The sequence below is a fragment of the Ovis canadensis genome, chromosome 15, assembly GCF_042477335.2.
Source record: "Ovis canadensis isolate MfBH-ARS-UI-01 breed Bighorn chromosome 15, ARS-UI_OviCan_v2, whole genome shotgun sequence".
Taxonomy (NCBI): Eukaryota; Metazoa; Chordata; class Mammalia; order Artiodactyla; family Bovidae; genus Ovis; species Ovis canadensis.
The window spans coordinates 80,571,456-80,584,943 of record NC_091259.1 but is presented as its reverse complement, the minus strand read 5'-3'; the positions used below and the strand labels follow the sequence as shown (position 1 = coordinate 80,584,943).

The window sequence follows — 13,488 nt, the reverse complement described above, 5'->3', positions numbered from 1 at the left end:
TCTTCAGAATGGACTGGTTGGATCTCCTTGCAGTCCAAGGGACTCTCAAGAGTCTTCTCCAACACCACAGTTCAAAAGCATCAATTCTTCAGCGCTCAGCCTTCTTCACAGTCCAACTCTCACATCCATACATGGCTACTGGAAAAACCATAGCTCTGACTAGATGGACCTTAGTCGGCAAAGTAATGTCTCTGCTTTTGAATATACTATCTAGGTTGGTCATAACTTTTCTTCCAAGGAGTAAGCATCTTTTAATTTCATGGCTGCAATCACCATCTGCAGTGATTTTGGAGCCCCCAAAAATAAAGTCTGACACTGTTTCCACTGTTTCTGCATCTATTTCCCATGGAGTGATAGGACTGGATGCCATGATCTTCGTTTTCTGAATGTTGAGCTTTAAGCCAACTTTTTCACTCTCCTCTTTCACTTTCATCAAGAGGCTTTTGAGTTCCTCTTCACTTTCTGCCATAAGGGTGGTATCATCTGCATATCTGAGGTTATTGATATTTCTCCCGGCAATCTTGATTCCAGCTTGTCCTTCTTCCAGTCCAGCGTTTCTCATGATGTACTTTGCATAGAAGTTAAATAAGTACGGTGACAACATACAGCCTTGATGTACTCCTTTTCCTATTTAGAACCAGTCTGTTGTTCCATGTCCAGTTCCAACTGTTGCCTCCTGGCCTGCATACAGATTTCTCAAGAGGCAGGTCAGGTGGTCTGGTATTCCCATCTCTTTCAGAATTTTCCACAGTTTATTGTGATCCACACAGTCAAAGGGTTTGGCAGAGTCAATAAAGCAGAAATAGATGTTTCTCTGGAACTCTCTTGCTTTTTCCATGATCCAGCGGATGTTGGCAATTTGATCTCTGGTTCCTCTGCCTTTTCTAAAACCAGCTTGAACATCAGGAAGTTCACGGTTCACATATTGCTGAAGCCTGGTTTGGAGAATTTTGAGCATTACTTTACTAGCATGTGAGATGAATGCAATTGTGCGGTAGTTTGAGCATTCTTTGTCATTGCCTTTCTTTGGGAATGGAATGAAAACTGACTTTTTCCAGTCCTATGGCCACTGCTGAGTTTTCCAAACTTGCTGGCATATTGAGTGTAGCACTTTCACAGTATCATCTTTCAGGATTTGAAATAGCTCAACTGGAATTCCATCATCTCCACTAGCTTTGTTCACAGTGATGCTTTCCAAGGCCCACTTGACTTCACATTCCAAGATGTCTGGCTCTAGATTAGTGATCACACCACCGTGATTATCTAGGTTGTGAAGATCCTTTTTGTACAGTTCTTCTGTGTATTCTTGCCATCTCCTCTTAACATCTTCTGCTTCTGTTAGGTCCATACCATTTCTGTCCTTTATCGAGCCCATCTTTGCATGAAATATTCCCTTGGTATCTCTAATTTTCTTGAAGAGATCTCTAGTCTTTCCCATTCTGTTGTTTTCCTCTATTTCTTTGCTTTGATCGCTGAAGAAGGCTTTCTTATCCCCTCTTGCTATTCTTTGGAACTCTGCATTCAGATGCTTATATCTTTCCTTTTCTCCTATGCCCTTACCATATGGTAATATATATCATTAAAAAGTTCCTAGGGAAAAGGCCTTTCGCTGGTGGAAATCAGTATTCAACTAAAAACTAGTTGCAGGCTTCTGCTGCTGGCAGCTATTTGGCCTTTTCAAAGCTGCTGGGGTTGGGGTGACAGCAGTTCCTAAACAGCACTGAATAAAGGGGAGAAATGGGGAGATCATAAAGGTGCTACGCCTTAGAAAAAACAGACCAACGTTTATCTATTTAGGCCCTACTACATGCCTGTCTCTGTGCTATACATTTGGGAGCAAAAAGAATCTGATCCTAAGGAATTAAATATAACCAATTTGGAGACATGAAACTATACATTAAACAAAGAGAGAACAATTACATTTAAATATTTTTTTCTAAAGGAAAGACATAATTGAATGTAGTCACGAAATGCTTTTTTTACAGGAAGGTAGACTACCTGAGGCAGGATTTAAGACAGAAGAGGTCCAGGGAGGGCACTCCCCAGAGTGATGACACTAAACACCCATTCACACACATACAGAAACAGGTGTAAGGAAGGTGTATGTGAAGGCACTACTGCTTTCAAATTAAATAGAACAAAAAATTTATACAGGGTACATCAGCAAAAAAGAAACTCAGGGGAGTGGGTGACACTGAGTGTCTGGGAGAGTCTGGACAAAGATTCATTGTAAAGGGAGCCTCCAGTTCGTTAAGCAAAGAATAATGAGGCGGCAGCCACCACAGTCCAAAGGTTAGGCCAGTGGATCAGGTGATGTCTCAGGAACTAGGGGTGGGGGCAGAAGGCAGACAGCGGACAAGCAGAAAGGTATTTCAACAATCTCTATACACTTATCTCTATGCACATAAAGAGAAACTGACTTAGGCTGGGGATAAAGGGGAAATATTTAAAAGGGAAGGGAAAGAGGTATGGGGAAATTTCAGTGAAGAAAAATGAACAGAATTTGGTAATTATGTGGATATAATGGGAAATAGAATAAAGCCAAAGATGACTTCACGATTTTAAAGCCTGATGTGAAACAGGGAGCATTTTACTATACTATGTGAAGCTTTAGAATCTGCGAATGTGTGACTGTGATGCTGTTTGCAAAGTCGATGGCACAGGGACAGCACAACAGGACAGTGTTGGGATTTCAGGCGCTTATTTATTACTTTGTTTCAACATTTGTTGTTACGTGCTTAACAATGTGCTGAGGGCTCAGAATATAACAACCAGTGGAGCTATGGTCTAGGCTAGAAGTATGGACACGTCTCCAGACACTGTCCAATAAGCAGCTGCAAATACAGAATTCAGGCAGAAAGAGGTCTGGACAACAGAGGGGTCTCAGCAGGTTGAGCAAACTCCAGGAGACAGTGAGGCACAGGGAAGCCTGGTGTGCTGCAATCCATGGGGTCACGAGGAGTCAGACACAATTTAGCAACTGAACAACAGAAAACAAAAGTAACTGTTAGGCTTGCTGCTTGTGGGCCAGATGCTGGGATGTAAACTGGAAACAGAGAGACAGAGACCCTTGTTTTTTTCTTTGTCTTCAACATGTACCATTTTCAAACTGGAAAAAGGAGAATACATATTGTGAAGTGAAGAGACTGTGAGCACCCACAGTGAGGCTCACCCAAAGAAAAGTTCACGCTTTTCTCACCTGGATGAATTATATCTCAGGGTACTGGGAAAACTCACAGCTGAGTCTGAGCCCTGTGAGGTAATCCGGCCAGAATCACAGGGACAGGAGGAGTGTTGAGAAAGAGAGAGAAGCGTATGCAGTTCTGATATAAGAAAAGGAAACAAAAAAAGCCCACTATAACTTTGCAACATTGTAGACACAACTGGAAATCTGGAAATTCACAGTCTGGGCACCATGGTGGAAGAGGCTTTCAAAGCGGAGCACATTCGTAGAAAAGGGACTTGGTGAAACTCCTTAAAACCATGTTAAACCGGGGAGGACTGAAAAAATCAAGGTGATCCTGTGGCAGGAAGAGCAGCTGATATACCGCATACACACATGATCAGACTTTGAAAATATTTTGCTATGAAGATTTTAAAAAATTCCAGAGCGAGTACTTCAAGGATAGTGAAGGGACTAAAACTGTATTAAAGAGGAGCTAGAAGCAAATGAGGACATTAAGCTAAAGGGAGCAGAAACGTGGGGTGGGGGCTGGTAGACACGAACAATAACCGTTTTCAAACATCTCAGGAAGCACATTAGAGAGAGACAGGCTCTGTTAGCCTCAGAGGGCAGGGCTAGAGACGAGAAGCCGTATTTTAGCTCTGTATTAGGAATTATGAGTGGTCAGAAATGGAATGGGCTACCCAGGGAGAGACCAAGCTGCCCATGCCTGGAGCAGAAGCAGAAGCAAGACAATGCCGGGAACACTGAGGGAGAGGACCATCAGAAGGTGATTAAAAGAAGGTGACTGTGTTTGATAAGCAGCGTTAATAATCTTGGAAGAAAGGTTCCAGGAAGAGTTTTAGGGAGCAGAAACTGAAAAGACAAATGCAAAATGAACAGACTGACAATAAACAGAGGTAAAGATCACATATTCAAAGAGATGACCAGCAAGACAAAGTCCTTCCTTCAAAGTTTGGATCAAAATGTGTCCAGAAAGTCTTATGTGATTCATATCCATAGGTTGTTCTGTAAGACTGTGGCTTCTAAAGGCAAGCAGGCACATTCTACCTTTCAGAATATGTTCCTTTGTCTCACAAAACAGAAAGTACACTCTGGAATTAGACAAAGTTGTTTTCAAATTAGGACTCCACCACCACAGGACCTTGGGTAGTTCTGTCTGGAGTTCCTGTCTTCTCTGCACAACACGGATGGGCTTGGAGGGCACTATGCTTAGTGAGATATGTCAGACAGAAAAGGCAAATACTGTAGAATATCACTTATATGTGGAATTTAAAATGTGTAACTAGTGAATATAACCAAAAAAAAAAAAACACCTCACAGATATAGAGAACAAACTAGACATGACCAGTGGGGAGAGGGAAGGAAGGAGGGGCACTACAGGAGCAGGGGGTCGAAAGGCGCAAACTATTAGTTGTGATGCTGTTCAGTCACTAAACTGTGCTGGTTTTTTGTGACCCCGTGGACTGCAGCCCGCCAGGCTCCTCTGTCCATGGGATTCTCCAGGCAAGAATACTGGAGTGGGTTGCCGTTTAGTTCTCCAGGGGATCTTCCCGACTCGGACACTGAACCCACGTCTCCTGTACTGGACTACTGGGCCACAAGGATAAAGTAAGCTACAAAGATACGCTGTCCAATATGGAGAATGTAACAGGCATTTTATAACAACTACAAATGGAGGAAAACCTTTAAAAATTGTGAATCACTATATTATACATCTGTAACATGATATTGTACAGCAACTATACTTCAATTTAAAAAAGGCAGTGATCTCTTTTTTGAAGTCAGAGGATAAAGCTGTGGACTTAAGATTTAATGCATAAACAACAGCATAAAATTTCAAACTAGTAATCAGAAAGCACAAAAGGCTTAGATTAAATCACTAAGACTAAGATAGGGAGGGAAATCATTCACTTCTGAGAAGAAAACAATAGTGAGTATTCATTTGCACAAGTGGTCCTCTTCCTTCGTTTAGCTGGGTTAGGATAGTAAAATACGTGAACTGTGAACTCCCTGATGTTCAAGCTGGTTTTAGAAAAGGCAGAGGAACCAGAGATCAAATTGCCAACATCCCCTGGATCATGGGAAAAGCAAGAGAGTTCCAGAAAAACATCTATTTCTGCATTATTGACTATGCCAAAGCCTTGGACTGTGTGGATCACAATAAACTGTGGAAAATTCTGAAAGAGATGGGAATACCAGACCACCTGACCTGCCTCTTGAGAAATCTGTATGCAGGTCAGGAAGCAACAGTTAGAACTGGTCATGGAACAACACACTGGTTCCAAATAGGAAAAGGAGTATGTCAAGGCTGTATATTGTCACCCTGCTTATTTAACTTCTATGCAGAGTACATCATGAGAAATGCTGGACTGGAAGAAACACAAGCTGGAATCAAGATTGCTGGAAGAAATATCAATAACCTCAGATATGCAGATGATACCACCCTTATGGCAGAAAGTGAAGAGGAACTCAAAAGCCTCTTGATGAAAGTGAAAGAGGAGAGTGAAAAAGTTGGCTTAAAGCTCAACATTCAGAAAACGAAGATCATGGCATCCAGTCCCATCACTTCATGGGAAATAGATGGGGAAATAGTGGAAACAGTGTCAGACTTTATTTTGGGGGGCTCCAAAATCACTGCAGATGGTGATTGCAGCCATGAAATTAAAAGACGCTCACTCCTTAGAAGAAAAGTTATGACCAACCTAGATAGTATATTCAAAAGCAGAGACATTACTTTGCCGACTAAAGTCCGTCTAGTCAAGGCTATGGTTTTTCCTGTGGTCATGTATGGATGTGAGAGTTGGACTGTGAAGAAGGCTGAGCGCTGAAGAATTGATGCTTTTGAACTGTGGTGTTGGAGAAGACTCTTGAGAGTCCCTTGGACTGCAAGGAGATCCAACCAGTCCATTCTGAAGGAGATCAACCCTGGGATTTCTTTGGAAGGAATGATGCTAAAGCTGACGCTCCAGTACTTTGGCCACCTCATGCGAAGAGTTGACTCATTGGAAAAGACTCTGATGCTGGGAGGGATTGTGGGCAGGAGGAGAAGGGGACGACCGAGGATGAGATGGCTGGATGGCATCACTGACTCGATGGACGTGAGTCTGAGTGAACTCCAGGAGTTGGTGATGAACAGGGAGGCCTGGTGTGCTGAGATTCATGGGGTCGCAAAGAGTCGAACACGACTGAGTGACTGAACTGAACTGAAGGATGTAAAAAGAAGACAGAATTCGGAAAAGACAATCTAGAAAAGCAAGTAGGGAATTGTTCCTGTTAACAACCCTTGTGCAAATACATCAGGGCCCCCTTTCCTGATGTTAACATTGAGCAGATACTGTATGTACTTGTGAGGACTGTGGCTCACAACCAGCCTCTAAGTCACGAAGCAGCAGAAACACAGGAATGCCTGTGTTTCCAGAAATGAACATTTACTGGGTTCCATGTGTGTACCAGTACCTGGCACAAATGTTTCCCCCAAAGTTATTTCATTTAAATATTCATGAGCACTCTGAAGCTTGCTCCACCCCCCCCAACCCCCAGTTTATTTTCAAATTAATGAGATAAGGAAGGTTCAGAAAGATTAAGTAACTTGCCCAAGATTTAACAGCTAGTAGGTGGCAGACATAATAACAAAATCTCTGACTACAAAACCTACAGATAAGGTTTCCGGGGGAGAGGTTCCAGACTAGATAATAAGGTATTAAAGCACTGGTTTTGCAAAGGTTAATCAGTGACACAGTTTTCACCAATCCTTAGCAAAACAAGAAACGAAACAGAACATGTACAAGACTTCCCTGGCGGCCCAGTGGTTAAGACTTTACACTCCACTGCAGGGGGCACAGCTTCGAGCCCTGGTCGGAAAGCTAATATCCCACATGCTGTTTGGCATGGTTAGATAAAAAGAGAATCAGTAAAAAAATAATAACAAGAAAAGAGAATGTATCTAAAGTTAGAGTACTTACACACACACTTATGTCCAGATACACATTTTTCGGTGTAAAGCTGCCAACCGTCCATTTTTGAGGAAGACTATCTTTATTCTAACACGGTCTTTGTACTTTTTTGACATTAAAATGTTTTGTATATATATAAAATAATGGTAACAGCAAATTCCAGTTTTCCTCAAGAATGACCTTACAAATTTAAAAATAAAGCTCTAATCTATCAACCCCCTATGTCTGAGAACCACAGGCAAATGACACAGCTATGAAAGCAGAAGGCCCCAAGGATGAGTTTTAGTTATACACCACCTACTAAAGATGTTAGGCAAGGCACCTAACTTCTCTGAGTCTCAATTTTCTCACCCACAAGATGAGCTAATAATATCTATTTCACGAAGTTAATACATAACTATAACATTTTTTAAAATTATAAAGTATCACAAAAAGGTAGCAACTATCATAATAATTTATGGTTACTGGAGAGGGCTTAACTATTTGTATTTATTTCCCTCCAAAATCAGAGTTTTCAAAAAAAACTTTCAACGTCTATGCTTGACTTTTACTATACCACACTATTTAAATTAAAATATAGAATCTTTCCCCTAACCACACTATAGGAAGCTTGCTGGTATCAATGTGGTAACGTACACCATGACTGTGGTCCCTGTGGCCTCGTCAGCGTCTAGAGAAAAGAATGTACTCCCAGAATTCAGACATGGCTTTTTTAAAAAACAAAAAACAGTATCTTAAACTAGTGAGACTCATCACCATACTGTAATTACATGAGCAACGTATCCTGAGAGGCAGTGTGCAGAGTGCTGAAGGGACCTGGCAACAGGGCAACCGTTCAGCGCCCCAAGCATGGGGGACGGAATGGAACCATGGGGGAAACATGGAACCAAAGAAACGTAAATATTAGGTTACCTGACTCAAGCAATGATGTATTCAGAAAATGAAGTGACACACAATAAGATTCCGGTTGGGTTTTATTCTGAACTGTCCTAGGACAAGATTCTGATTGGGTAGTCACGACTATTACAGTCATTAAGGAGTCACATTGGAAGAGTGTCAGTTTCTGTAAGCTGAAAAAAACACCCCTTTATCACTACTCAGTTTCATTTTTGTTGATTCTGAGTTTATCAAACAATCTCATGATGTTCATGTGGCTGTGTGGGTACCTAATGCCAGGGAGACATGAGGCTCCTGGGCACCAGAGAGGTGTAGCCCCACTGTGAGTGAGCAAAGTGGCCATCTGGTTTAAGTCAGTTCTTCTGCGTAGGTAAATGGGAAATTAATTTCCTTAAAGCCCCATGATTCCTGGTAGAGGAGATGAAGCTAATTTTCTAAACCCACAGAAGTGAAGGTCGCAACATCCCCTCTTTGAGGTCTAGCTTGCTTCTTTCTCTTAGACACTGTTTTTTATATATAATAAACCACTTAGAAGGAAATGTAAGATTTTGTCATTGCTAGATATGTTCATCCAATCTGTGCAGGAAGGCAAAGGCCACATTTCACTTCTCTAACATTTACTGTACACAGGAATATAAAGTTACATAGGGCACAATATATAATAATCTCATTGTTTGATGGAACATAAGTCATACAAGCATTTAACACTATATAAAATGTGCCTTGACAAAAAGTAGGAATAAGACAGCAAACGAAGCAACTGAACTCCTGCCGACCCTTGTGAAAGCTACACAGAGAAGATGACATTCGAGCTGAACTTGGAGATGCACAGGGATTGTCTGTAAAAAGCAGTGTGTAGAGGGGCCCTTCCCAGCCTCTGCAAAGGAACAGGGGCTCAAAGCAGCATGGCCCGAGAGGGAGATGGGAGAGGTTTGCATTCCCCGCAGTACAGAGCACCAGTAGACAGTACAGCTGGAGACAGAATCAAGGGCCAACTGCATCGTATCCCACATTATGACATCTGGGTTCTTCCTACAGGTAATAGGTGGGCTTCCCTGGTGGCTCAGATGGTAAAGAACCTGCCTGCAATGTGGGAGACTTGGGTTCAAACCCTGGGTTGGGAAGATACTCTGGAGAAGGGAACGGCTATCCACTCCAGTGTCCTTGCATTCCATGGACAGAGGAGCCTGGCAGGCCACAGGCCATGGGGTCGAAAGGAGTCAGACACGACTGAGCGACTGTACAGAACTATAGATATTGGAGAACCACAGAACATTTTAAGCATAGGCAACTTACCAGATCAGGTCGGATTTTAGAAACCACTCCTTGGACACAAGAAATTGGTAACAGGTTATTTCTGCTTTTTAAATTGTATACCAATTGTATGTATTCTCTCTCTCCCACATACACACATACCCACCCACCTCTCTTACATGACTGAAGTAAAGGACTAGATATGGGCGGGGGGTGGCAATCATGAAGCTACTGTTAACAGCCCAGACACAAATGAAGAGAGTTGGAATGCAGATAGTGAAGGAAGGAACAGATAGAGAGACGGGAAGCTTAACAGGTCTTAGGGATTGACTGGATATAGTGGTGGCTGGGTGAGCTGTGCCATTCACAGGAAGCAGGAATACAGCAATCAGAAGCAGTTCAGGAAATAGGACAAAATGAGGACAAGTTGAATTTCAGATATGTTACACATGGAGTGCCCGTGGCACATCCAGATAGAGCACTAAAAAGACAGAAGTGAGATCCGGGGTCACAGAGAGTGTCTTGGCTGAAAGCACGGATTTTGAGACACTGGTGTACTCCAATGCATCTCAAAGGCCAAGAGATAACAAAGAGGGGACTAAGAAAAGAAGACCAAGGTTAAGATCCTGGGTAAAAAGAAAAAAGAAGGACAAAGTAAAGAATAAGTGAATGAAATTGGAAAAAGATATTCTGAGGACAGGAAGAAAACCAAGATCAAGTGATATCCCAGAAGCCAAAGGAAAAGGAAAAGGAAAAGCTCCTACTGGGGAGCTGTGCAGAGTTCCAAAGGCAGTGAAGAGGTTAGAGTAGGATGAGCACTAGGAAGTCACTCATTTTGGTAATTATAAACAGACTGATACATCTTAAGAACTTTTCAGCACAGCACAGCTCAAAATGTGATCATAAAATGCAATTTTAGAAGAGGGCCTGGCAAGTATGCCCATTATTTCAAATCTTTAAATTTTACTGGGTTAGTATAAATACAACGTGCTTTTTTGATGATTTACTCAATAGACTAAGGACATTAAGAAGACTGGTACATAAATCAAATGGGCTCTAGTAAACGAAGACGTTGAGGTGGAGAGAAAAGAAGTGTGAAGAGCAATTTCACATTATAGTTTGTCTTCTGCCTCCCAATCTGGGGTCACCCTCATGATTCTATAGGATGGTAAGTGACTGTTAAAAGAAAGAAACAGATGCTTGAGAGCAAAGAAAAGCCTAAGTTAACCTCCAAGCTTGAGGGTTGATTCTACCCCAGGAACACAGCTCAGGTCAAAGCAACTTACTTTCAAGCCTAAGGACATCTGAGTCCCTCCCTGAATCCTCAACAGACAGCACAGGGTCCTCCTCTGTCCCTGCCTCAGAGGGCTCTTCTTCAGCAGCATCCAGTAACTGTGAGTTGTCAAAATACTTCTGTTTGACATGGCCGTTGCCCAGGGTTTTCGCATGACAATTACCTCAATGACAAGAGACACAGACAGAGTACATTAGAAACCTCTCTTGTGTAGTCCCGCAGCTCAAGGTCCCCAAGTATCAGGAAGAGCAAAAAGGTGACCGTTGCGTTTTTCTTCAGCAGGAGGAAAGTGCCCTTTAAAGCCAGGTCATAACTGTGATTCATGATTTTGCACTGAAGTTCAAGTTTCACCTGTTAGGCTACTGTTAAGTATTTGGGGAAAAAGCTCTAAGAACGAAGTCCCAAGATCTCCTTCCATTCTTAATGAATGATTGTGAAACACTTCTCTGAAAGTCAGAAACATCATAAAAAAAGGTGGTTTTCCTTCTATTTGCCTTTCGAAGGTGAGAAATGACAGATGAGTATTTGAACAAGTCTGTAGATAGATGAATTATAGCAGAAGAGTATACCATTCTTGCATTATAGCTTAAAGTGAAAGACTAAAAGGTGAAGGGTTAGAAATTAAAAACCAAGGACTTGGAGGGGGATAGTGGTGGCAGAGAAGCCACATTTGTGACTGTCAGATCACACAGGTGCCTATTTTCCTTTTGGAAACAAATTTTGATCATGTGTGAAAGCGTCAGTCGCTTAGTCGTGTGTCTGACTCTTTGCAACCCCATGGACTGTAGCCTGCCAGGGGGATTCTCCAGGCAAGAATAGTGGAGTGGGTTACCATTTCCTTCTCTAGGGGATCATCCGACCCAGGGACTGAACCTGGTCTTCTGCCTTGCAGGTGGATTCTTTACTGTGTGAGCCACAAGGGAAGCACGTGTGTGTTGGCTCAGTTGTGCCTGACTCTTTGCAGCCCCGTGGACTGTAGCCCGCGTGGCTTTTCTGCCCATGGTGGGGAATTTTCCAGGCAAGACTACTAGATGGGGTTGCTATTTCCTGCTCCAAGGGATCTTCAGGTTCTTTACCACTGGCACCACCTGGGAAGCCCAGTAACAATTTAAGCATAAAATGTCACATTTGAATGTAATCACAGCACTGTGTGATACTAGGTTGGTAGAAAAGTAACTGCAGTTTTGAATTGCTGAACTCTGCCAGTTAATATTACAATACATTCTTAAATAAATGTATTTATTTATTCATAAATTTTATATGAATTTCTCACTTTATTTTTTTTTGGCTAATGACTAGTTACTGTTTATTTTATATTTATTTAGACTACAGAAATGTTAGACAAAAAAGCAAATTCAACCACTTTTTTCATTCAAGTTCAAAATGGGTCATAAAGCAGTGAAGATAACTAGCAACATCAACAATGCATTTGACCCAGGAACTGCTAACAAACATACACTGCAGTGGTGGTTCAAGAAGTTTTGTAAAGGAGATGAGAGCCTTGAAGATGAGGAGTGCAGTGACTGGCCATTGGAAGTTGACAACGACCAACTGAAAGCAATTGTTATAGCTGATTCTCTTTGAACTATATGAGAAGTAGCCGAAGAACTCAGCTTCAACCATTCTACGGTCATTTGGCATTTGAAGCAAATTGGAAAGGTGAAAAGCTAGATAAATGGGTGCCTCATGAGCTGACTGAAAATCAAAAAAATCATAGTTTTGAAGTGCTGTCTTCTCTTATTCTATGCAACAACAATGAACCAACAATTTCTCAATTGGATTGTGACATGTGATGAGAAGTGGATTTTATGACTGCTCTAACGACTGAGTAGTGATGAACAGCTCACTGGTTGGACAGAGAAGATGCTCCAAAGCACTTGCCCAAGCCAAACTTGCACTAAAAAGTGATGGTCACTGTTTGGTGGTCTGCTGCCCATCTGATCTAATATAGCTTTTTGAATCTTGGTGAAACCATCACATCTGAGAAGTATGCTCAGCAAATTGATGAGATGCACTGAAAACTGCAACGTCTGCAGCTGGTAGTCGTCAAAAGCACGGGTCCAATCTTTGTCACAATGCCCAACTGTACGCTGTACAACCAGTGCTTCAAAGGTTGAGTGAACTGGCCTACAAAATTTTGTCTCATCTGCCATATTTACCTGACCTCTAGCCAACCAACTACCACTTCGTCAAGTATCTCAACAACTTTTTGCAGGGAAAATGCTTCCACAACCAGCAGGAGGCAGAAAATGCTTTCCAAGAGTTTGTCAAATCCCAAAGCACGGAGTTTTATGATACAGGAATAAACAGACTTGTTTCTCATTGGCAAAAATGTGTTGATTGTAATGGTTCCTATTTTGATTCATAAAGATGAGTTTGTGCCTAGTTGTAACGATTTAAAATTCATGGCCTGAAACCACAATTACTTTTGTACCAACCTAATACTTTCTGACATGTATAGTTAGCATGATCTTCTGATACAATTTTGTGCAGAAGTCAAAGAGCTTTGACCTTATTAGGGAACCATGCATTAATAGAGATAAACAGCCACTATCTAGCTCCACTTGACAGTCATTCTCTGGGAAGAGGAATGTATTACTAGACTGCTGTGTCTTTGGTGGATATCTGGCTGGCTGAACAGGTCTCCTCATGTTCCATGTGAGTTGTTGCAGAAGATGTATATTCAGTAGAAGCCTACATTCTTATTACAGGACACTTCTTTGAATAAGAGTGTATAAGTAATTTTTCTCCTTTATCAGAACATCCAAACATGTTCTAAAAGTTTTTTTTTTCTTTCTTTCTTTTAAAAGAGAATGTTGCCTCAAGGAGATGTATGTACCCAATCAAGCTGTCTTTGTAGCAATGGGAATACAGGAAGTCTTTCTGGATCTGATGACTCCCCT

General features: G+C 41.8%; 1 protein-coding gene across 4 annotated transcripts in view; it reads right to left on the bottom strand.

Annotated features, from left to right (window-relative positions):
* Window positions 1–13,488, bottom strand: part of TTC17 (tetratricopeptide repeat domain 17) — a 125,598-nt gene that overhangs the window by 42,681 nt on the left and 69,429 nt on the right. For 2 of the 4 annotated variants that reach the window (XR_011249252.1, XM_069553943.1), the window contains exon 17: window positions 10,578–10,748. The exons of the other annotated variants lie outside the window; for them this stretch is intronic. Coding sequence is in view for 1 of the 2 variants with exons in the window: in XM_069553943.1 (XP_069410044.1) it covers window positions 10,578–10,748 (171 nt within the window). In the remaining variant the exon portion in view is untranslated. The remainder of the gene's footprint in view (window positions 1–10,577; window positions 10,749–13,488) is intronic. 4 annotated transcript variants of the gene reach the window in all.